The sequence below is a fragment of the Phocoena phocoena genome, chromosome 20 (assembly GCF_963924675.1).
Source record: "Phocoena phocoena chromosome 20, mPhoPho1.1, whole genome shotgun sequence".
NCBI lineage: Eukaryota > Metazoa > Chordata > Mammalia > Artiodactyla > Phocoenidae > Phocoena > Phocoena phocoena.
Genome location: NC_089238.1, coordinates 41053561 through 41078233, shown reverse-complemented (window position 1 = coordinate 41078233; position 24673 = coordinate 41053561). Strand labels below are relative to the sequence as shown.

At 46.8% G+C, this 24673-nt stretch overlaps 3 protein-coding genes across 4 annotated transcripts in view; 2 read left to right on the top strand and 1 right to left on the bottom strand.

Annotated features, from left to right (window-relative positions):
• Positions 1-17386, bottom strand: part of DUS2 (dihydrouridine synthase 2) — a 41214-nt gene extending 23828 nt beyond the window's left edge. Inside the window, exons 1-3 of one of the 2 annotated variants that reach the window (XM_065898992.1) lie at positions 17341-17386; positions 15452-15528; positions 10424-10551 (exon numbers count right to left, since the gene is read on the bottom strand). In XM_065898992.1, the coding sequence (XP_065755064.1) occupies positions 10424-10549 (126 nt within the window). In that variant the 5' untranslated portion in view covers positions 10550-10551; positions 15452-15528; positions 17341-17386. Of the gene's footprint in view, positions 1-10423; positions 10552-15451; positions 15529-17340 lie in introns of those variants that run through there. The other variant, XM_065898993.1, reaches the window with a different exon arrangement.
• An 82-nt stretch (positions 17387-17468) lies between these two features.
• Positions 17469-19339, top strand: DDX28 (DEAD-box helicase 28). Its single transcript, XM_065899333.1, has one exon. The coding sequence runs from the start codon at positions 17489-17491 to the stop codon at positions 19082-19084; it is 1596 nt and encodes a 531-aa protein (XP_065755405.1). The 5' UTR covers positions 17469-17488; the 3' UTR covers positions 19085-19339.
• Positions 19340-22221: 2882 nt separating this feature from the next.
• DPEP2NB (DPEP2 neighbor) lies at positions 22222-23641 on the top strand. Its single transcript, XM_065898708.1, has 2 exons — positions 22222-22288; positions 23379-23641. The coding sequence occupies exons 1-2, from the start codon at positions 22222-22224 to the stop codon at positions 23639-23641; spliced, it is 330 nt and encodes a 109-aa protein (XP_065754780.1).
• Positions 23642-24673: the final 1032 nt, after the last annotated feature.

Genomic DNA, 24673 nt, shown 5'->3' with positions numbered 1-24673 from the left:
TCAGTGATCATTTCAATAGATGTGGAAGACAGATCTGAAGAGCCAGGAACCTGTCACACTGCCCAGAAGCTCCTGCCCAGGGGTTCTGGGAGACCAGAAGAAGATAGAAAGAAACTCAGCCCTGGAACTCATCGCCATACTGACTCCCTATAAGCCTCAGCAAGTCACAACCCCAGCCAGGTGAGCACAATGGCCTTTGCTCCCTCATGGGAGCATTTAGGGCTAAAGTGGCAAAGGTGTCCTATGGCATCCATGGGGCTCCCCCCAGCATATCCACCATCCAGGTTAATACATGCTTTATGGGACTTCCCTGGTGGCGCAGTGGTTAAGACTCAAGCTCCCAATGCAGGGGGCCCGGCAAGCCACAACTAAGGAGCCCGCCTACCACAACTAAGACCTGGTGCAACCAAATAAATAAATATTTTTTTTAAAAGAATTTTTTAAAAAAAGCATGCTCTAGGTATTTCTGTGGCTATTCTCTCTATGCTGCATCCAGGTCATCAAGTATCTGACACTCACCAGGCCTGACCACACAAATCACCACCACCAAGCAGTATGGATGCACGGTTGGCATCCAAGCCCCAAAAATCAGTGTGGGGTCCCAAGGGACGGAGAGACCCCAACACAGAGCCCCTGTAGGCAGTGATCCTGGTTGCAGGTGGACAAGTGGGCAGCACTGAGTGGCCTGTGCTTATAAAAAGAAGGTTTACAGCCAGGCTGAGCTTCGGCTAAGAACAAGCAGGGGAAAGTGAGGCAAAACCTTGCTGGGCCCCCACCCCTGCCAGCAGTAACTTGTCCTCCTTGGGATTCCTCAAACCCCCTGCCCAGTCTACCTTCACAGCCTGACCACTTCCTCTTTGTATGCTAGTTACAGATGCACCTGTCATACCTTTACTATTAGACAACAAACGCCCTGAGGAAGGTTCTCACTTCACATAAAGGTGGGCTTTGAGGACGCTGACCAGGTCCTCCTCAGGGCCCCAAGAGGAGGAGTTGAGGCAAAATGGCCCTTGAATGGCCTTATTTTCTTTTCTGTCTCCCCACTACACTGAAAGAGACTTTGGGACCTGGTCACAGTCTCATCCATCTTTGCATCACTAGCACCTAGCACGTTGCTAGTGCTCACTGAACATCTGCTGGAGCCACTTCAATGCCTTACATGCAAGCAGATGCTCACCTGGTTGTTAAGTGGAGAAATTAAATTGTCATCAATAAAACCACACATGTGCCTGCTCACCCACACACCAACACTATTGTTTACCAATTTTATTCATTTTAGTTAGCTCTTTGGTTATAGAATAGAACCTCACAGGTTTTTTTTTTCACTGCATTTCCTTAATTGGTGAAAACAAACATTGTTTTTCCACGTGGTAGAGTGTATCATCCAGGCATCTTCCTACCAAACTGCCTTTTACATCTATACAAGTTGTGCAGAAAAAAACCTATCTTTTGTCAAATTGGATGTTATTTTTCTGTCTCAATTATCACAAATATTTTTCCTTTATCAATATCACTTCCTCAATTTTTATCATACATTTTATTTCTATAGAAGAGACAACTCCAATTTTGCCACAAACAATGACTTCTAGTTCCCAAATCTATCTCCATCACAGTTAAGAATATAATTATAGGGCTCCCCTGGTGGCACAGTGGTTACGAATCCACCTGCCAATGCAGGAGACATGGGTTTGAGCCCTGGTCCGGGAAGATTCCACATGCCACGGAGCAACTAAGCCTGTGTGCCACAACTACTAAGCCTGTGCTCTAGAGCCCACAAACCACAACTACTGAGCTATGTGCCACAACTACTGCAGCCCACGTGCCTAGAGCCCATGCTCCGCAACAAGAGAAGCCACAGCAATAACCCCACGCACCACAATGAAGAGTGGCCCCCACTCGCCACAACTAGAGAAAAGCCCATGTGCAGCAATGAAGACCCAATGCAGCCAAAAATAAATAAATAAATAAATTTAAGAAAAAGCATATAATTTTGATTGGTTTTTCTCTTCCTTTTAAAACTAATTTGCTTTTTAACTTATCTGAAAATTAAGGCCCTTTCTAAGTCACTTTTTATTCATATGGCTACCCAATGTTTGAACAGCATTTAATTTTAAACTGCCTTATTATATACGGGCTTATTCTTCCTTATCTGTCACATGTTATGTTCCTATTACATCCTGCTGCCTTCATCTCCTCCATTCCACTTGGCTTGCTTTCTCTATCTGAGCTGATCTTGCTTATCACCAGTGTCTCTCCATTCTACCTTTCCATCCCCATCTCTGACCTATCTTCATAGTCTTTTAACCTCCAGTTTGGTTAAAGAATCTTTGGTATACCTCTGTTTTCAGAAACACAAATAAACTCAGATTGACAAACTGTGTGACTGCCCACTCAAAAAAAAAAAAATCACTGCCAAAATGAATAATGGGAGTTGCAAAAGGAGAGAAGGGATAGAATAAATATTTGAAGAAATAATGGCAGAAAATTTCCCAAATTTGATGAAAAACATTAATCTATACATCCAAGAAGCTCAACAAACTCCAAGTAGAATAAACTTAAAAGAGATCCACACCTAGACACATCACAATCAAAGAAAATCAAAGACAAAGAGATAATCTTGAAAGCAGCAAGAGAGAAGTGACATACCATGTACGAGGGATTCTCAATAAGACTAACAACTGATTTTTCATGAGAAACAATGACAGCCAGAAACCAAGGAGGTGATTCACTAAAAACTATAAAATATTGTTTAAAGAAATTAAAGGAGATTTAAATAAATGAAAAGATATCCGGACTTCCCTGGTGGTCCAGTGGTTAAGACTATTCCACGCTCCCAATGCAGGGGGCCCGGCTTCGATCCCTAGTCAGGGAACTAGATCCCGCATGCCACAATTAAAGATCCCGGATGCCGCAACGAAGATCCCCTGTGCCGCACTAAGACCTGGCACAGTCAACTACATAAATAAATAAATATTATTTTTAAAAAAAGATATATCATGTTCAACGACTGGAAGATTTAATATTGTTAAGATAGCAATATTCCCCAAACTGATCTGTAGATTCAACACAAACCCCATCAGAATCCTAGCTGCCATTTTTGCAGAAATTGACAAGATGATCCTAAAATTCATATGGAACCTAGAATAGACAAAACAATCTTGAAATAGAAGAATAAAGTTGGAGGATTCACACTTCCTAATCTCAAAACCCACTAGCAAACTATAATAATCAAGATGTATGGTACTGGCATAAGGATAGACACATAGACCAATGGAATAGATTTGAGAGTCCAGATACAAACCAAAACATCTATGACCAACTGATTTTTGACAAGAGTATCAAGACAATTTATTGGGGAAAGAACTGTCTTTTTAACAGGTGCTGGGACAACTGGATATCCACATGCAAGAAAATGAATTTTGATCCCTACCTCATAATGTACACAAAAATTAACTAAAAAAAAATTAACTCAAAATGCATCCAAGACCTAAGTGTAAGAGCCAAAACTATAAAATTCATAGAAGAAAACCTAAGTATAAATCTTTGTGGCCTTAGATTAAGCAATAACTTCTTAGAGATGATACCAAAAGCACAAACAACCAAGGAAAAGATTAGGTAAATTGGACTTCATTAAAATTAAAAATTTTTGCATTGATGCAAAAAAATTTTGCATCAAAGGATACTATCAATAAATTGAATCAGGGACTTCCCTGGTGGTGCAGTGGTTGAGAATCCACCTGCCAACAAAGGGGACATGGGTTCTATCCCTGGTCCGGGGAGATCCCACATGCCACAGAACTGCTGAGCCCGCGCACCTCAACTGCTGAGGCCGGTGAACCTAGAGCCCATGCTCCACACCAAGAAAAGCTGCCACAGTGGGAGGCCCGAACACTGCAACGAAGAACCAAAGCAGCCACACACACACACACAAAAACAAAGTGAATCAACTATACTTAAATAAAATTTTAAAAAATAAAACTAAAGTCTTTTAAAAAAAATAAAGTGGAAAAGACGATCCACAGAATGGGAGAAAATATTTGCAAATCATATATCTGATAAAGGTCTAGTATCCAGAATATATAAAGAACTCTTACAACTCTTAGAATAAAAAGACAAATAACTCAATTTAAAAACAGGCATAGCATAAAAAGAAACGAAATTGAGTTATCTATAGTGAGGTGGATGGACCTAGAGTCTGTCATACGGAGTGAAGTCAGAGAGAGAAAAACAAATACCATGGCTAAAACATATATATGGAATCTAAAAAAAAAATGGTCTGATGACCCTAGGGGCAGGACAGGAATAAAGACGCAGGCGTAGAGAATGGACTTGAGGACACAGGGAGGGGGAAGGGTAAGCTGGGAAGAAGTGAGAGAGTGGCATTGACATATATATACACTACCAAATGTAAAATAGCTAGCTAGTGGGAAGCAGCTGCATAGCACAGGGAGATCAGCTCAGTGCTTTGTGACCACCTAGAGGGGTGGGATAGGGAGGGTGGGAGGGAGACACAAGAGGGAGGAGACATGGGGATATATGTATACATATAGCTGATTCACTTTGTTATACAGCAGAAACTAACACACCATTGTAAAGCAATTACACTCCAATAAAGATGTTAAAGAAAAAAAGATATACTGATGGCCAAGAAGCATATAAAAACATGCTCAACAACACTAATCTTCAGAGAAATGCAAATCAAAACCACAATGAGCTATCACTTCACACGCATTAGCATGGGTACTATCAAAAAAAAAGAGAAAATAGCAAGTGTTGGCAAAGATTTTAGAAATTGTGGACTGCTCGTGGGATTGTAAAATGGCGCAAAAGACAGGGAAAACAGTATGGAAGTTCCTCAAAACATGAAAGTATCCTACTTCTGGGTATATATATATATATATATATATATATATATATATACCCCAAAGAATAGAAAGCTGGATCTCAAAGGAGTATCTGCACACCTACATGCACAACACTATTCAAAATAGCCAAGAGACAGATGCAACCCAAATGTCCATCGACAGATGAATGGATAAGCAAAAGGTAGTATACATATTACATAATATGATATTATTCAGCCTAAAAATGGAAAGAAATCCTGTTACATAGTACAACATGGATGAACCTTGAGGATATGCTAAGTGAAATAAGCCAGTCACAAAAAGACAAATATTGCATATTTCCACTTACATAAGGTAGCTAAAGTATTCAAATTCATAGAAACAGAAAGTAGAACGGTGGTTACCAGGGGCTGTGGGGAGAGGAGTTGTTGTTTAATGGGCATAGAGTTTCAGTTTTGCAAGATGAAAAAGTTCTAGAGATCTGTTTCACAACTACTGAACTGTACACTTAAAAACGGTTAATATGGTAAAATTTGTTATGTGTTTTTTGCCACACAAAAAAATTTAAGTACCCATTTTGGTAATCATAGTCTCTTAAGAATATTGCCTTCTCCCTTCATCCTGCCTATTAAAAGGTAGGTGTCCTCTCACGTCTGGGCCACTGGAGTCCTGTTGTTTTTGGTTTTTTGTTTTTATTTAATTTTTATTTGAGTGTAGTTGATTTACAATGTTGTGTTAGTTTCTGCTGTACAGCAAAGTGAATCAGTTATATATATACATATATCCACTATTTTTTAGATTCTTTTCACATATAGGTCATTACAGAGTATTGAGTAGAGTTCCCTGTGCTATACAGTAGGTCCTTATTAGTTATCTATTTTATAAATAGTAGTGTGTATATGTCAATCCCAATCTCCCAATTTACCCCCCTCTCTTTCCCCCAGGTAACCATAAATTTGTTTTGTACATCTGTGACTCTATTTCTGTTTTGTAAATAAGTCCATTTGTACCATTTTTTTAGATTCCACATATAAGTGATATCATATGATATTTGTCTTTCTCTGTCTGATTTACTTCACTCAGTATGACAATCCATGGTCTGTCCATCCATTGTTCTTATAAAAAGGAATAGGGGGCTTCCCTGGTGGCGCAGTGGTTAAGAATCCACCTGCCAGTGCAGGGGACACGGGTTCGAGCCCTGGTCCAGGAAGATCCCACATGCCACGAAGCAACTAAGCCCGTGAGCCACAACTACTAAGCCTGCGCTCCAGAACCCACGAGCCACAGAAGCCACAGAAGCTCCAGAAGCCCGCGCGCCTAGAGTCCGTGCTCCGCAACAAGAGAAGCCACCGCAATGAGAAGCCCATGCACCACAACGAGGAGTAGCCCCCACTCTCCACAACTAGAGAAAGCCCGCACGCAGCAATGAAGACCCAACGCAGCCAAAAATAAAACAAATAAGATAAATAAATTTTTTTAAAAAAGGAATAGTTAAGTGACATCTGATGAACCCCTAGAAAACTCCGTCAATAGGGCAGACCTTGGTGGGGAATCAGACTACTGCTCCCTTAACCTTTGCTGAGCTGGTTCATCCTTTCTTCACCTCCAACTGCTGATGGTTCTGCAGGCCTTTTAAGGAGGTGCCTGTATGCCTGGTATGCCCTAGGTCCTACACGAGGTCCTGAGAGGTGGATGGTGTGGTTTGACGATCTAACCCACAGATGGGTCACCTCAGGGGAACACAGTAAGTTCATCTACACAGCTGGCCTGCAGAGCAACTCTGGATCCACCAGGGGGCACCAGGCGCCATGCTGTGCCTTTCCCAGTACTCAGGGCCCAGTTCCCAGAGACCTACTCACCACAGGCAGGGGCCAGTTGGCCTGCCCACCCGCCTCTGCTCCACAGCAGCTAGGTCTGGGTAAAGGGCCTAGGTCTCTTCTGGCAGAGGTCCCTTAATTTATTTATAAGCTATATTGACTCTCCCAGAGCAAGTACTCATCAAACATACAAAGGGTTTTAAAAAAAAAAAAAAAAATACAAAGGGTTTTAATCAGTATTTACTCTACTCCAAAATCAAGAAGAGTCCTGGAAGAATGGATTAGTCACAATCATGAGGAAAACCAAGCTTTGACCAATTAGAAGAGTCACATTCTGAAGTCACCGCATAAATCCTGGGACCATGACTTCCCAAGTGCTTGAAAACAACCCTAAGAATTCTCAACAAAGCAGCTGATGAAGCATCCGGAATCTGCGGGTCAACTCTGTTTCTCACTACCCAGCTTCCGTCACCTCATCACAGACTGATTCCCTCAGGGCTATAAACATATAGTGACTGTCTAGAGCAGACACCGTGCTGTCATACACTCACTCACTTCCATCCTGGTGTTTCACTCCACATTATCTCCAGGTGAATACAACTCCACCCTCTGGGGTCCCAGAAAAATGCTGCTCGCATAGCAAAAGTGAAGGCCAAGGAGGCTGAATATGTCAATGTAGGCACTACTGCCTTTTCCTCAATTTTAGCAACCCTCAGAATTTTGCCCCAGAATAAGTTTGAGCCCAGGTGAGCTAGTGCTTTAAAGGCCTGAAGCCTTTACCACCATTTGGTCTAAGAGAAGAAACCAGCAGGATGGCCACCGCAGAGACATAAATGAATCTGAAAATAAAGGGTTAGCACTCAATGGACCCACTCTTACTTTCCGTGACAGCACAAGATTAGGGAGAGTAGGGACATGAAGGGTCATCAGAGTAAGCAAATAATTGATGGAGACAGTATGCGAAGCACGGGTAGAGAGAAGAGGGACACTATACATCCCGGGCCTTGAAGCAACCATGCGGGGGCTACAGCTGGACAGTGATGGAGTTGGGGCAGCAGGGAATAAGCAGAGGGCTTCATCCTTGAGTCTGAGTCATCCCACAGGACCCTATTGGTAAACATGGACTAAGTGGATGAAGAGCTATCATGCACCCTCTGTCCTGGGGTAGAGGAGAATCACAAGTAATGAAAGGTAACAGCTGTTCTCTGGGATTTCATCTTTTTGATTCCCAAGACCTCAGAATCTGAGTCCCTGATTCTTCATAGTTCCTCCTCCCAATCCCCTTCCAAATCCAAGAGGTTTTTTCTGGAGGCCAAGGAGAGTGCTGGCCAGGAAAGGCTATACCTAACCCATGGCTGACCACCCTGGGGCCAGAGTGTAGGCTCAAGGGTTGAGTGACCAGATGAATATGCTCAGCACACTACCACATTCCCCTGGGACTGGCCCCTGGGAACAGGCTCCTCCCTGCCGTAGGCACGTTCTGGCAGCCTGCAAGATTTATGGATGTACACTAACAGCCCATTTCACATGTTTGGGACCTCCTCACCTCTACTTTGACAAACCACTTAAAAGTCAGGTCTTGGGTCTCTGTGACCCTAAACTCTGGAAAATCCCTTTCTGACTCCCACCTTTGGACAACACATACTCCCTCCTTCCCATTTCACCTTGTCAGCACCCTAGATGCCTCTGCCCCTGCCCTGCTGTAGATACTGGCATGCCAATCCCTGCCATGGGCATCCCCCTGCCAGGCTTCTCAAGCTCTCCTTCCTATAAAGCTGCAAACCAGTATCACTGTGCACACCTGCCTGCCAGGCACATCTCCCAGTGCCCATTCCCCATGGGAATAGGACCAAAACACCTTCACTTCCTTTCCTCAGGTCCCTAGTCCACACTTGCCACCCTCATTTCCAATAGAAGACTGACTTCCTACATCTTGTAAAACAAGTCTCTCAGGCAAAACCCCTCAGTTTCCCTCCTTTTCATCATCTTCGCCCTCTCCTCCTTGCCCTATCTCAGTGGAAGGCAGGTCCTATCACCTCGTCAAGAATCCTGTCCCCTCCAAGACCTGGCCCTACAAATCCCCCTAATGCCCCAAATCTTCAGGCCTCCCCTCATTGTTAAGCCCTTCTTCCTACGCTACAAACAAGCAAGTTACCAACAAACAACTCCATTCACCCATCTTCCTTCACCTCCAGCTATACACTTCCTCCCTTCACCTCTTGAATTTCTGGGGGGTAGTCAGCAGCCTTATTTCTACTTCCTCATTTTGCTGCTTACTCCCCAATCCATTAACCCCTCAAGTGTTCACATCTATGTGCCACAGCTGTGCCCTAATCAGGTAATTTTCTTTTTTAAAATTTATTTATTTATTATTTTATTTATTTATTTTGGCTGCACTGGGTCTTAGCTGCGGCACACAGGATCTTCGTTGCAGCATGCGGGCTTCTTAGTTGCAGCATGCAGACTCTTAGTTGTGGCATGCCTGCGGGATCTAGTTCCCTGACCAGGGATCAAACCCAGGCCCCCTGCATTGGGAGTGCGGAGTCTTACCCACTGGACCACCAGGGAAGTCCTTACACCAGTGTCTTTCTTTCCAATTAAACTTTTTTTTCTTTAACATTTATTTATTTATTTTGGCTGCACCAGGTCTCATTTGCGGCATGCGGGATCTTCGTTTCGGTGTGTTTAGTTGCAGCATGCGGTATGTTTAGTTGTGGCATGCGGGCTCTTAGTTGTGGCATGCAGGCTTCTTAGTTCAGCATGTGAACTCTTAGTTGCGGCATGCATGTGGGATCTAGTTCACCGACCAGGGATCGAACCCGGGCCCCCTGCATTGGGAGCGCAGTCTTAACCACTGGACTACCAGGGAAGACCCTACGCCAGTGGCTTTCTTTCCAATTAAACTTTTTATTTTGAGATAATTGGAGGTTCACATGCAATTGTAAGAATGTGAGATTCTATGTCCCCATTGCCCAATTTCTCCTCATGGTAACATCTTGCAAAAACGTAGTACAATATCGCAACCAGGATGTTGACACAGAATAGTTCTACCACCACAAGGATTCCCTGTGTTTCCCTTTTATAGCCACAGTCCTCACCCCACCACCGGTGGCTCTTAAAGATGGAAATATCAGAAGCACTGGGGTAGTTTCTCTAACCTCTCACACCAACTAGAGGGACATATCAGGATTGGGGATTGCGGGCGAAGTTGCCCAGATAATTCTGATGCATGCCCAACTGAGAACCACTGCTCCCAGTCCCTACCCAATATCAGCTACTCCTGTCACTCTAGTTTTCCTAGAAGATGCTTTCTAAACCTGGGTCTCAAGTCTTAATATTCTCCACAGCAGCCGGCCAGTAGCTGGTCCACTACCTACTGCCACCAGAAAATCCTATGGTTCCCAAAAGCAACCCCATCCAGCTTCCCTGGCCTGAATCTGGTCCTTTTCCTCCTCTTCCTGATCTTGAGCACTCATTCATGTACTGAATGTGTATTAACTCCTATGGGGGCCACAGCAGTGACCTGACACGATGCTCAACTAGCCACCTGGGCCAGGTGTCCCACAATGCCTCCGTGCTGCCCAGGCTCCTGGTCCTCAGCAGGGCTCACAGGACTCCTGCGTGTTTGTGTTCTGCTGCCTTCAGTGAGCACCTGTGAAGGGGGAGCCCATTCTGCCTCCTCTGACTCCTGACCGCTCCCACCCACAGATGGGGAGGCTGCACCTGTGGAAGAGCTCTCTGGGAAGATCAGGAGCCCCTTACCTCACAGTACACAATGTCCGCTCCATAGTCCAGGGCCAGCAGCCGCATTGGGAGAGTCCCTACCCGAACCATAGGGGCTAAGATGAGTTTGTTGTGGTAGCACAGAGAGAGGCTGTTCACAATCATTCCTGAAGAAAGAGAGTCAGAAATTCAAATGGAGAAAATCTCTTCTGTTATCCAGAGAAGGCTTTCCTTCTTCTTTCCAACACATAATATTTGGTTTTCCTTTTCTTGTATCATAAAAATAATGCATGCTCATTTATGCATCCAACAAATATTTATTAAGTGTCTACTCTGTACCAGTCACTGTCCTAGTCTTTGGGGATACATTAGAGAAGAAAACAGACAAAGATTCCTACTCTGCTAGAGCTTTCATTCCAGTGGGGAAAAAGGCAAAAACAATAAGCATAATAAATAAATTACATAGTATGATGGAAAATTGATAGTGCTATAGAGTAAAAAAAAGCAGGGAGAAAGGAGATTGAAAATTGCAGATGGGTTAAAATTTTTTTCCAGTTTCATTGAGATAAAATTAACATATGATATTGTATTAGTTTAAGCTGTAAAACATAAAGATTTCACATATGTATATATCACCAAATGATTACCACAATAAGTTTAGACAATACCTATCACCTCACATAATTTTTTTCTCATCATGAGAACCTTTAAGATCTACTCTCTTTGCAACTTTCAGGATACAATACAGTATTACTGGGACTTCCGCGGTGGCACAGTGGTTAAGAATCTGCCTGCCAGTGCAGGGAACACGGGTTCGATCCCTAGTCTGGGAAGATCCCACATGCCGCGGAGCAACTAAGCCCGTGCGCCACAACTACTGAGCCTGCGCTCTAGAGCCCGCGAGCCACAACTACTGAGCATACGTGCCGCAACTACTGAAACCTGCACACCTAGAGCTGGTGCTCTGCAACAAGAGAAGCCACCACAATGAGAAGCCTGTGCACCGCCACGAAGAGGAGCCCCCGCTCACCGCAACTAGAGAAAGCCCACGTGCAGCAACGAAGACCCAACACAGCCAAAAATAAACAAATAAATAAATAAATAAAATTTAAAAAGAAACAATACAGTATTGTTAACCATAGTTGCCATGCTGTACATTACATCCCAGAATGTATTTGTCTTGTAACTGGAAGTTTGTATCCTCTGACCACCTTCACCCATTTCCCCCCCACCTCATCCCCAAAGGTTAAAATTTTAAATAGAGAAGCCCAGATAAGCTTCAATGAGAAGATGACATCTGAGCAGAGATTTGAGTTAGCCAAGTTGGTATCTAGTGGAAGAGTGCACAGGAGAAGAAAGGGCCAGTGCAAAGACCCTGGGGCAGGAGCTTGTCTGGTGTGTTAGAAGAACAGGAAGGAGGCCACTGTGGTTGCAGCACAGAAAGGAGAAGAGAGTAATGGAAGTCAGATACACAATGGATGGAGAGCAGTAAGCAGATAGGACACAGTGGTCAGACCCCGAATGGCCTTGTAGGACGCTCTGCGGGCTTTGTTAGCTCTTCACGATAGGAGCCAGTGAAGGGTTTTAAGGAGAGGAGTGGCATGACTGATCACATTCCCCATTGTCACGGTGACTGCTGTATGAAAAACAGACTGTGGGGGCCACGGTAGACACAGGCAGATCAGTTAGAAGGCTCTTCACTCACCGATGTCAGAGATGATGGTGGCTCAGGACAGAGAGATAGCAGGGGAGGTGGTGCGAAGTGGTCACATTCTAAAAATATTTTAAAGGTAGAGCAACAGGAGTAAATCGAAGAAAATCAAAATCCCATGTCCCAGAGATAACTGTTAATTTATTTATTCTAAGCAAACATGGTCCCCTCTAAAAACCACAAAGCTTGCTAACTAACTTTTTACTCCTCAGCCTACTCCGGCCTGGCCTCCCCCTCTGCCACTCTCCCAAAACTGCTCTGATTAAAGTCACCAATTACCTCGAAGTTGCTCAATCTACGAGACACTGACCTGTCCTCAATCTTGTTTTGCTAGCAGCACATGGCATGGTTGAGCCTCCCCTCTTCCTTGATCTCTCTCCTCCCTGGGTTCGTCGACCACACACTCTCCCAGTTTATCTCTCTACCCCCGCTTTTCAGTCTCTTTTGCTGGTTTCACCTCCTCCCCTCACAGGTTGAGGTTGCTCCTTAGTCGTGGGCCCTCTTCCCTTCTAATTTCACACATCCTCCCTCACAAATTTATTCACTCCCATGGTTTAAAATAGTGGCCATGATCATCTCCAAAGGCATCCCAACCTCACACCAACTGCTCAAAACACATCCCCACTGGGATGTCTTAAGGGCATCTTCTACTCAACATGTAGAAAACAAAGCCTTGATCTTCCCTCCTAAGCCTTGTCCTCTGTCTCCAATTATTTATTCAACAGACACTTACTGAGCCCCTAAGATATGTCAAGCACTGGTAGGCACTAGAGATAAAATGATGAAAGGGATACTTACAAATATGTTATAGAAAGGGAACTTACAAATATGTGTGAAATTAAAACTGTGTATGGTGCTATGAAGGAGCAGTTACACAAGGCTGTGGGAGTCTATGTCAGCAGGAAAGAGACTCATGGGGGTTGAGGAGGGCCTCCCTTAAGAAATAATCTCTGGGGACTTCCCTGGTGGCACAGTGGTTCAGAACCTGCCTGCCAGCACTATTTACAATAGCCAGGACATGGAAGCGACCTAAGTGTCTATCGACAGACGAATGGATAAAGAAGATGTGGCACATATATACAATGGAATATTACTCAGCCATAAAAAGAAACGAAACTGAGTTATTTGTAGCGAGGTGGATAGACCTAGAGCCTGTCATACAGAGGGAAGTAAGTCAGAAAGAGAAAAACAAATACCATATGCTAACACATATATATGGAATCTAAAAAAAAAAAAAGGTTCTAATGAACCTAGGGGCAGGACAGGAATAAAGACGCAGACACAGAGAATGGACTTGAGGACACGGGAAGGGGGAAGGGTAAGCTGGGACGAAGTAAGAGAGTAGCATTGACATATATATACTACCAAATGTAAAATAGCTAGCAAGTGGGAAGCAGCTGCATAGCACAGGGAGATCAGCTCAGTGCCTTGTGACCACCTAGAGGGGTAGGATCAGGAGGGTGGGAGGGAGACGCAAGAGGGAGGGGATATGGGGATATACGCATGCATATAGCTGATTCACTTTGTTATACAGCAGAAACTAACACACCATTGTAAAGCAATTATACTCCAATAAAGATGTTTTAAAAAAACAAACAATCCGCCTGCCAATGCAGGAGAAACGGGTTTGCTCCCTGGTCTGGGAAGATCCCACATGCCGCAGAGCAACTAAGCCCGCGAGCCACCACTACTGAGCCCACGCGCCACAACTACTGAAGCCTGCACGCATAGAGCCCGTGCTCCGCAACAAGAGAAGCCACTGCAGTGAGAAGCCCGTGCACCGCAACGAAGAGTAGCCCCTGCTTGCCGCAACTACAGAAAGCCCACACGCGGCAACGAAGACTCAACGCAACCAAAAATTAATTAATTAATCAATTAATTAAAACTTATATTAAAAAAAGAAAGAAAAGAAAGAAAAAATCTCTGCTGGGAATTCCCCGGTGGTCCAGTGGTTAGGACCCTGTGCCTCCAGTTCAGGGGGCCTGGGTTCAATCCCTGGTTGGGGAACTAAGATCCTGCAAGCTGGCGTCACAGCCCAAATAAAAATGAAATAAAATAAAATATAATAAAAGAAAACAAGAAAGAATCTCTGATTCAAGGTCTAAAGGGTGAGAAGGTGTTTATCAGGTCAATATGTGGGGAGAAAATTTTTCCCATTTCAGTAAGTAGCACCTCCATTTACCCAATTACACATCCTTAACCCACATTCCCCACATCCAATTCATCACTATCTCCTATTCACCTCCAAGCCACCACTAACCTTCCAAATATGACTCTAACCTGCCTGCTTTACTCCATCTGCAAGGCCACCACTGTGCACAAAGCCAGTCTCCTAATGAGTCTCCCCAAATCTACTCCTGCCCCCTCCTATCCATTCTCTTACAATAGTCAGTATGGTGTCTGAAAAAGGCATCTCTGCTAACACCACTTCTCTGTTTATACCCTGCAATGCCTTCCCACCAAGTTTAGGATAAATCCCAAACAGATGATGGACTGGAGGTTGAAAGACAAGAAGGAGGTAGGGTGTTAGGTTAGAAAGAGGGATAAAGGGTCCAGGCAAACAGCGAAAAGGGCTGAAAAGAAAATGATCAGCACTTGTACAACAGTCCTGATGCAGGCAGGAAAATGCAGGAATAGTGAAGGAATACCAATAGCCACTTTTTATTTCTGCAATGCCTTTGCAATTCCCAAAGTGCTTCATTTATAACTGTGATTCTCAAACCTAGCTGTACATTAGAATCATCTGGAGAGATTTTAAAAACTACCAATGGCCAGGCCTCACCCCAAGCCAATTAAATCAGAATATACAGTTCACTAGGGCAGGAATTTTGTCTGTTTTGTTCACTGTCCATATGAAAAGTACCTGGCACATATATGGTGCTCAGAAAATATTTACTAAATGAATAAATGAATGAAGGAATGTACCACTATCACCTGAGATCCAAGGAAGAATTCTTCTCAAACCTTAGGGAGTAAGCAGGCAACGTCAGTTACCATGGCAGCCCTGGGAAAAACATTACCGAGTGACACTAACACTGCCAGGAGCCTACATTTGTTTCCACAATAAGTAAACCTTTCTCATTTCTAAAGTCCTATACTGTGAAATATGCATCTCAGTAACAACTAGAGGTTACTCAATGTCTGCTGTGAGCAGGAGGAAAAGAGAAGGGCCTTACACAGTAACTAAAGCAATGACAAGAAGAAACTAGGGGCCATGGGCAGAGACAGGCTCAGACAGGCTCCAATCCCTATGACATTCTGAGGTGATCACATTGTAAGGGCTCGAGCATGAGAAAGCAGCCACTAACCAGCTACCCTGTCTCAAATATTTGGAGAAAGTCAATGCAAATACATACCTATGTATTATTCTTTTCTGATAATTCTTTCAGTGTATCCCTTCTGGCTTTGTGCAAAGCGATTCTTTGTTTTGTACCTGAAAAATGAGTGGCACATGTAAACAGATGAAACATGTCAGAGCAGACATCCAAGGAGCTCTTCAGCTAATGAATGAGGAGCTCCGAGTTCTGGGAAAGAATCGTAAAAGTAGTGTAGAATCACAATATCTTAGAGCATCCTTTATATCAACTCCCCTCTATCATATCACCAATCAGTGGTCATCAGCCTATACATGAACTTTGCAGTGACAGAAAACCCAGCACTCTCTAGATAGATCTAGGCATTTCTAGTTGCTACAGCAGTCTATATCAAATTCAGAATCTGACTCCCTGTCAAGCATCAGTCCCAGTCTGCCTTCTGGAATGGTACACCCCATGGCACACGTCATCTCTTTTCCATCTGGTACATTTCCCAAACACATGAGGACAATTTTGTTCTTCCTAAAGTTCTCTTCTCCCACGTCACCCTCCTAAATCACTCCTTCCTGTGTTTATAACTTTCAGGAGCCCCCAAGGTTTTCTCATCCCAAGGACATGACAACCACGGCATCAGTGTGCCTGCTACAGATTCTGGGAAAGGGGCAGGGCCACACAAGAGTCTGCTAAATGTGACTGACCACCTGAAGTGAGAGTACATGTGACAACCTCAGCCTCTCTTCAGTCTTCAGCCTCTATCCAAGGTTTCTCCATAGCACACTATTGACATTTGGGGCCAGATAATTCTTTGGGGTGGTGGGGAGGGCTGTCCTATGCCTTGTACGATATGTAGTAGCATCCTGGCCTCTACCCACTAGAGGCCTGCAGCACCCCACCCCACCCCCCGGATGTGACAAAGAAAAATGTCTCCAGCCATTGTCAAATGGCCTGGGGGGAGGGGGAGGGCAAAATCACCCTCACGCAAGAGCCACTGCTCTATCCAATGACTCCGTTCACCCATGAGTACTCAAAACTCTCTCCTCGGCTGGCTTAACAGGTAACTCTCCAGAAAGTCTATCGTGTATCAAAATGCTATTTGAAATTTAATAGTATTTATCTCTGTAACGGTATCTAATGAAAGTAAAACTCCTTATCCAGATGTTAAGAACTTCCCAGGTGGTTAATCCACATTTACCTTATCTCCTACCCCAGGCACTGGAAATTACAGAAATGATCTGACACCCATTTTCGGGATCCGTTCAAGAAGTACCAGTAGTGTAAGGCTTTTGGGCAACCTGAACAACTGAATTCAAGTAAAATATTCTGCCTGACCGTGGTTTTGTGAGACAAGCCACAAATCTGTAGCAGGACCCTCCTCGCTGCTATTTACGGAACTGAGGTATCTGACTGGAAAGCCGGTGGAGGTGAACTAGCCAAGAAAGCAGTGGGTTCAGGATGAGAAGCTGGAAAGGGTGACAAGGGAGGGGAAAATGACCCTCAGCTGAAAAGAGAGGGGAAAAGTACCAAGCGATGAGTTCTCTGGACTGAAGAGAAGATACGCTGAAGGCCATCAGCTTGCCCTCGGGGCCCTCAGCTCTCTGGGGAGCTCTAAGGGAAGGGTGAGCCTGGATCTACGACTCCGGACTCCTGGTCTCGGCCCCCAGGCCTGACCATTCACTCAGACTCTCAATAAATACTTGTAAAGTTACAGGGGGAGACCCGAACTGTCCAAGCTATGGCAGGGGCTGTGAGGGCGACAAATGAGCGTTGCAGGGATCGGACATCGTATCGCCACAAGCCCTCCGCCCTCCTGGTTCGTAATGCCAGGGCCCCACCGCCGCGTATCGCCGGACCCCGGTCCTGCCTCCATCGCGCACCCTTCCCCAAGGTTGGCCGGGGCCTGGAGTCACCATCCCCTGTTCGGACCTACAGACCTCGCCGCTGCTGAGCTCTACAGATCCCGCTCCTTCCACACAGTTCGCCAATTCCACGGGCCCTACTGAGCCGCGCCAGCCACCGTCCGCGAGGCCTTGGCGCGCCCGTGACGTCACTGTCGTGCGCCTCTCCCGCACGGAGGGGAATATGGCTCTAGCGCGGCGGACGCGGCTATTGTCGCTCGTGGCTCGGTTGCTTCTGGCGCCTCGCCGGACCCTGACGGTCCGCGGTCCCAACGAGCCCCTGCCCGTGGTGCGCATTCCGCGGGCTCTACAGCGGCGGCAGGAAGAGCGGCAGAGCGGGCAGCGAAGCCCCCCGCGGCCGGTGCTGGTGCGACCTGGGTCGCTGCTGATCTCAGCGCGGCGACCGGAGTTGAACCAGCCGGCTCGCCTCACGCTGGGCCCTTGGGAGCTCGCGCCACTCGCTTCGCGCGGCTGGAAAAATCGGCGCGCCCACGGGGACCATTTCTCCATCGAGCGCGCGCAACATGAGGCTCCAGCGCTGCGGAACCTCTCGCCCAAGGGCAGCTTCACCGATCTGGGTCTGGAGCGCCGCGTTCTGAGCGCACTACAAGAGGCTGCTCCCGAAGTTGTTCGGCCCACAACCGTGCAGTCGAGTACCATTCCCCCACTCCTCCGCGGTCGCCACATCCTCTGCGCCGCAGAAACCGGCAGTGGCAAAACTCTCGGATACTTACTACCTCTCCTTCAACGGCTCTTGGGCCAGCCAAGCCTGGACCCTTGTCGTATCCCTGCGCCTCGAGGCCTGGTTCTTGTGCCTTCTCGAGAATTAGCAGAACAGGTGCGGGCCGTGGCCCAGCCTTTGGGCAGCTCCTTGGGCCTCCAGGTGCGGGAGTTAGGGGGAGGCCATGGCATGAGAAGGATCAGGCTGCAACTGTCCAAACATCCTCCAGCAGATATACTAGTGGCCACTCCGGGGGCTCTGTGGAAGGCCCTGAAAACTCAACTGATCAGCCTGGAGCAGCTCTCCTTCTTGGTGTTGGATGAGGCAGACACGCTGTTGGATGAAAGCTTCCTGGAACTGGTGGATTACATCTTGGAGGGGAGCCATATAGCAGAAGGCCCAGCTGACTTAAAAGACCCCTTCAATCCCAAAGCTCAGTTAGTGCTGGTGGGGGCCACATTTCCCGAAGGTGTAGGCCAGCTGCTGAGTAAAGTTGCCAGCTTAGACTCTCTAACCACTGTTACCAGTGACAAGCTCCACTGCATCATGCCTCATGTCAGACAGACATTCATGAGACTGAAGGGAACAGAGAAGGTGACTGGGTTGGTGCCGATCCTCAAGCAGCGTGACAGAGCATATAGGACTGGCCCCGCAGGAAGTGTTCTGGTGTTCTGTAATTGCTCCAGCACTGTGAACTGGCTGGGGTATATTCTGGATGACCACAAAATCCAACACTTAAGACTGCAGGGACAGATGCCAGCCTCAATGAGAGCAGGCATCTTCCAGTCCTTCCAGAAGGGCTCCCGAGACATACTTCTCTGCACAGACATCGCCTCTCGGGGCCTGGACAGCACCCAGGTGGAGCTAGTCATCAATTATGATTTCCCTCTCACCCTGCAAGACTACATCCACAGAGCAGGGAGGGTGGGCCGGGTGGGGAGCGAAGTGCCAGGCACTGTTGTCAGCTTTGTGACCCATCCCTGGGACGTGAGCCTGGTTCAGAAGATTGAGCTGGCAGCTCGCCGGAGGAGAAGCCTTCCAGGACTAGGTCCTCAGTGAGACAGCCTTTGCACCAGCAAACCTTATTGCAGCAGGCTTATATATGATGCCATAACAGGGACCTTTCCCTCTGTGCTGGATGGCTGAGCACACTTGTCAGTAGGGTGCTCTGGGCTGCCTAGTCACCTTCTGAAGGCCCGGGCTGCTGTCTGCCTTCAAAAGGTAAGCTGCTGGCCAACACTGGAGGGTGAACTACTAAGCATGGCTCTCTGTAGTCTTTCACATGAAGAATAAAGTCGATCTTGGCTCTGTATTGTGTCATGATTTCTTACAGTAAGCAGTGTTTCTATGGGTGTCCCTTAATAACAGTTTCCACTGGAGCACAATTCACTAGACTCTGAGAAGATTCACACTCCAAACTACCACACTTAGGACGAAGGCTCTTTCAATTGATGTTTTAGTTTAAATTTTATTTCCTGCCCCCAAACATCCATTAAGCCCCCAGGAGAAGGAAAAGGGGATGTGACTAGCAATAGAGAAACTTTCTTCACAACAATGGCCATGGCAAGCTTAGGCATTTTTGGTGAAATCTCTCTGGGAAGTACTGGCAGAGGAATAAAAGGCAAACTGACACAGAAGTATTGCTTGGTGTGCATTTCCAGGCTCTGCCTTCTTTCTCATCTCTTGGTGGCAGGCGGAGGAAGAGGAGAAAAGGTTAAACTTTTTTACAAACCGGCAGAATAAGCTTATAACATCCTCTCACTATCTCTGCATAGGTTCTAGTCTCTGCAGCACTACATAAGCTTTGCCCAAAGTAATGAACAGTTAAAAATCAAATGTAATACTTCACCAAACAACTTAAAAATGCTTGCGCACTGTAAAGGATTAAGTTGCAGAGAACACAAATGGACCCAGAGCAACTTTTGCCAAAAGAGAATATTGTGCTAAATGTACAGCCATAGCTATTTTCCATATGAAGAAACAGTCAGAAGGATAAAAGAACTTGGTCAAAATCACACAAGTAAGTAGGACAGAATCTGGTCGGTCTGTCCTAAGGGTTGTGTTCTTTAACCACCAGGCTAGCTTTTATCAAATCTGACTCATGCATAGAATAACTATACACCTCTGTTTGCCTTGAATATTCCCTGTTTATATGTATGCCTGCTGCAGTTTTTAATATTGCCCACTTTGACTCCCAAGAGCAACCGAGAATACACAATAATTTGGTCACTCTATCCATGGACCACTGTGGTGGGACTGCCCAGGAAGCTTATTAAAAGTGCAGCTTCCAGATCTAGGTAAGTTTTCTGAGGGTTGGCTCAAGAATCTAGGTACAAGTCTTTTTAAGTGCTTTTGTGGAACCCCCCAGGTGAGTCTCTCTCTCTCTCGTAAGTTAATAAACCATTTATTCTGCCTCCCCCAGATGCCCAGCCAGGTCCTGTTAAGATAGGAGTCCCCCCACCACATCAGAGGGATGCTCCCAGCCAAGTAATCTCTGGAGCCTTGGAGAATCTGAATGGTCTCATGCTGGCCCACCTGCCATGACAAAGCTCCTCCAGAGCATTCCCCTTCACATTTTACATTCTACCACTCCCAAAGGCAGTCGGCTCCAATGAGGCCTGACTTCGTCTGTCCTAACGTGCACCCGCTGATTCAAGCAGTTTAGGAATAGAAGGTGCTGTGGTTCTCCACCAGGGTGGCCCGACCTCTAAAATGGTAGTCCAAGCAGTCTCTACCTCCTGGGCACATCACCTCTGCAACAGCCCCATTAAACGAATGTCCCATCTTTGCTTTTTCAAGGTCGGCAACAGAGAGTCCCCTCCTAAAGAAGGTTCTCTCTCATTGCCACACTATCAAAGGCTGCCCCAAATGTGGTTCCTTCCTGTGGGCCTGATCAGGCTAAGGGCAGAGTTGTCTCTTTCCTTCTCTGAGTCGGACCAAATCGTCTTAGTCACACCTCTTCACACTGTTGACCATGTTTTTCACGGGGGCTGCTGCTGAGCTTTTATCTCATCTTTTCATGGTGGAGAGAGAAAGGATTCTAATGATTTTTACTTCTAGGGGAGAGGGGAGTGTAATGATTATGTTGTCATTTTCTATTATGTCCTTTTGTCATGAATTTGTTTTCAATTTCATGTTAAAATGGGCCCATCATTCCCACTTTGTGAGGTCATTCAGCACCCTCCTTTTGCACCTTTAACATCTCTCTCAGTATCACTTGGAAATGTTTGAAATGGCATGAGCTGGTCCTCACATTCCTATCAGCCGTAAATCCGGAGCCCCGACATGAACCTAACCACTGAGCAGAACACCTCTCCACTACCTGTGTAACACTGGGTAGGCCCCTTAACCTCTTGGTTTTTTTAAGTCCTCAGTTGTAAAAATGTGAGGGTGCTATGAATTTATATTTGGGGCAGGACAAGGTCGAGAAGAGTGTGTCTTTGCTTTTTTTTTTTTTTGCGGTACGCGGGCCTCTCACTGTGGTCGCCTCTCCCATTGCGGAGCACAGGCTCTGGACGCGCAGGCTCAGCAGCCATGGCTCACAGGCCCAGCTGCTCCACGGCATGTGGGATCTTGCCAGACCGGGCCACAAACCCGTGACCCCCGCATCGGCAGGCGGACTCTCAACCACTGCGCCACCAGGGAAGCCCTGTGTCTTTGCTTTTATTCTTCCAAACTGGGATGTCTTCACTCTCTTCCCCATGGGTCCAAATCTCACTTGTCCTTCAGGCCCACTGCCAAGGAGCCTTCCCTGATTCCCCAGGCCACACAAATCTCTGCCTCTTAGGGTCAGTGCCATACAACCTAGCTGTCTCTTACATTAATCTTGCCTCTCAAGCCAATCTCAGAATGTGGGTCTCTCTTGCCCTCCTGGGGATCCTGGGGCTGTGCCAGCCCACTGGCACGCCCCACATGGGGTGTCTACTAGACTAGGGCATGGGTGGGGAGGCCCAGGTGTGAGAGGCCAGGCAGAGTACCTCTGCCTCTACCCTGTTCTCCTCCACAAAACTGCCCCTCCTCCTGAAGCCTGCCCCCCAAGTCACAGGTTCCTTATTATGACCTCACTGGGTAGTGATGACCTCACAGAACTTCTCACAGTTTCCATGGCAGGGTAACTATGCAAAAGTGCTGCCCTCAGAGAAACTTCCCTACCAGTTCTCCACCAGATACCAATCTCTTTGGTTGTCTGAGAGAGAATGTCTGACTGCATCGTCTATACTTACTCTGACCTGTGCTCTGTTCCCTGGGTGGGCAGTGCAGCAGGTACACCCAGACCGGGCATCTCTACAAGCAATATGGTGTACACACAACCCCACCTGGCTGGCACATGTTGCCGTGGGTCTTGCCCACCACATACACCTGAGCACTTTCACAGATGTAAGTAATACCAGTGACCTGGGACACCTTCAGGGACCCACAGTGCTCACTGCTGAGGACAAGTGAAAGGTCATCCCTGGACAAGTGTGCAGGACGGTTCTGATCTTTATAAATGTAGCCTTCCCCTTTGGGCTACAGGATGCTTCCATTCAGACCCTTTCCCGATTGGCCTCTTAGCAAAAGACAAGTGCATTTTTGTTGGCAAATGGTAAATGGAGCAGTTTGAGGAAGAGGGCCACTCTTGAACCGCCCCTTCAAACCCAGGCACCTCTGTGCTGTCATGTAGACATCTATATCAGTCCCCTCAGACACATCCCATACTCAGCTGCTGAGTACTAGGGGAGAAGGTGGTGCCATATTGATGGGAAGACCGGAAGAACCAAGGGGGGTGATGAAGTACTAATGAGACTGGAGGGCCGAGGAGATGGTGTCCCAGGAGGCTGGGTTGATGTGAGCCTAGACTTGGTACCCAGAACCCGGTTCTGAGTGTCCTGATCACTCTGCCTCAGCATTTGGCCTTGTACTAATCTACATAAAAGTATCAGAGGGCTAGAGTTCAGTGTGGTTGAAACAGGAAGTATAAATGGGGCCCAAGAGGGGTTGCCAAGGTGGGTGGGGTTCTTAAGCAATTTATATTAGATTATTTTTTTCCAAAACTTGAAAGACATTTCCATTAAAGCCTCAGAAGTGACAGACTGCAAGAAATGTTTTCTCTGTTGTGGAAGGGAGAGATGGAGAGGATCATGATTGCAATTACTTTCAGGTTCTACTGTTTCCCCTGGAAACGGTGGAGAGACGTCCTCATCTGCTGCAGCTGTAGGCTCTAGGAATTGCTTTTGCAGCCAGTGTCCCTTCTCTAGGGACTCATAGAGGTGATGGGCCAAGCCTGTATTTTGGATGTCAAGTAGATTAAAGGTCTTCAGCCAGAAGACCGTGTACAGCAGAAGTGACTGATCAGTTCTGATTTTCTTTGCAGCAGCAGTGGCTCCCATTTCTCCTCCTACACCTGGTCACTACCATGTCCTCTGCCGAGGGTGTGGAGAAACGCAGTTGCACTGGCACGGGGAGACATACTCCCTAGTTGGTGGCGACCGGGTCTACGGGGATGTTCCTTTGGCCTCGCCAGCAAAGGTGGAAGCAGAGAAGCCAGTCCCTAGACGTGCTCCCAAGAGAAAGCACGCTCCGGAAGAGTCAGACAAAGATCTTGGTTGCTCCAGACCCAAAATCCGTCGATTGTAGCATGGTGCCCGGAGGCGGACTCCACAGAATCTTTCTGGCTGAGCCATTCTGAAGAGAGGGCAATGGTTTAACTGCCTAAGGCAGCGAATGCCTCTTCCTGCAGTGACCCCCCCACCCACCCACCCCCCCCACTGCCCACTGCCACAGATTAGAACCTGAGTCATTCTGCCTGAGCCTTCCTCAGCCAGGAGCCTCCTTCCACACTAAATGGCCATAAGCAGGGAGCCTCAGAAACTGAGTTTTGAATGAGAATCTGCCCTGAACATCCCAGGGCTGAAGCTGGCCTGGAAGAAAACCTGACGCTCCTCTGCTCAATCCTCAGGGGCCCCTTTGTGAGCTGAAGAAAGAAAAGTCTACACTCTGCGAGCCGAGGAGGATGCAGGAGCACAGACAGGGTGCAGAGAAGCCTTAGCAGTCTACCACATGGGCTCCCGCCCTGAGCCATTGTCAGCGGCCACCACCACAAACCAGGGGGGAGCTGGGCTTTTTGAAACTGAAAGCAGCAATCTGTGGCTTCCTAAAGAACCTCCTGCCTGGGGTCTCAGGAGGCAGGACAGAGAGACCCAGGAAGACCTGCTCCCTGAAGCAAGAACAGGATGGAGAGTCAAGCAGCATGCACCCTGCCCCGAGGTTCACATGCTCCTTTATTGCCAGCCCTTTCTGTCCCCAGTGGGGTCACTTACTGCTCAATAAAATGTTTTTTGTGTAACAGATTTATAGGGTCGCCAGTGCTCAGACTTAGGTCACTACCCCTGTGCTAGGCACTCCTGCCACCCAGAAAAGGTTCCAAAGGTGGAACAGCTCCAGGGTGTGCCAGGGATCAGAGCAAAAACTTGAGAGGCTGGGGATGAAGGAGTTTGGGCACAGTCCCTAAAGCATTTCAGTGGTTGAGCTTCTGTGAGAAGGCACATCCCGTGTGTGTGTGTGTGTGTGTGTGTGTGTGTTGGGGGGAGGGGGTCCCTAGAGGAGGCAGCTGGGGGAGGGCCTGAGGCTGGAAATGGGGAATGGCGTGCGGCCTCTGAGCAAGCACAG

Excerpts from the sequence above, each read along its gene's own strand:
- DDX28 (XM_065899333.1), top strand. The coding sequence starts at position 17,489 with ATGGCTCTAGCGCGGCGGACGCGGCTATTGTCGCTCGTGGCTCGGTTG.
- DPEP2NB (XM_065898708.1), top strand. The coding sequence starts at position 22,222 with ATGTCTGACTGCATCGTCTATACTTACTCTGACCTGTGCTCTGTTCCC. Across the intron at positions 22,289-23,378 it reads CTGGGTGGGCAGTGCAGCAG|CAGCAGTGGCTCCCATTTCT; the intron begins GTACACCCAGAC and ends TTTTCTTTGCAG.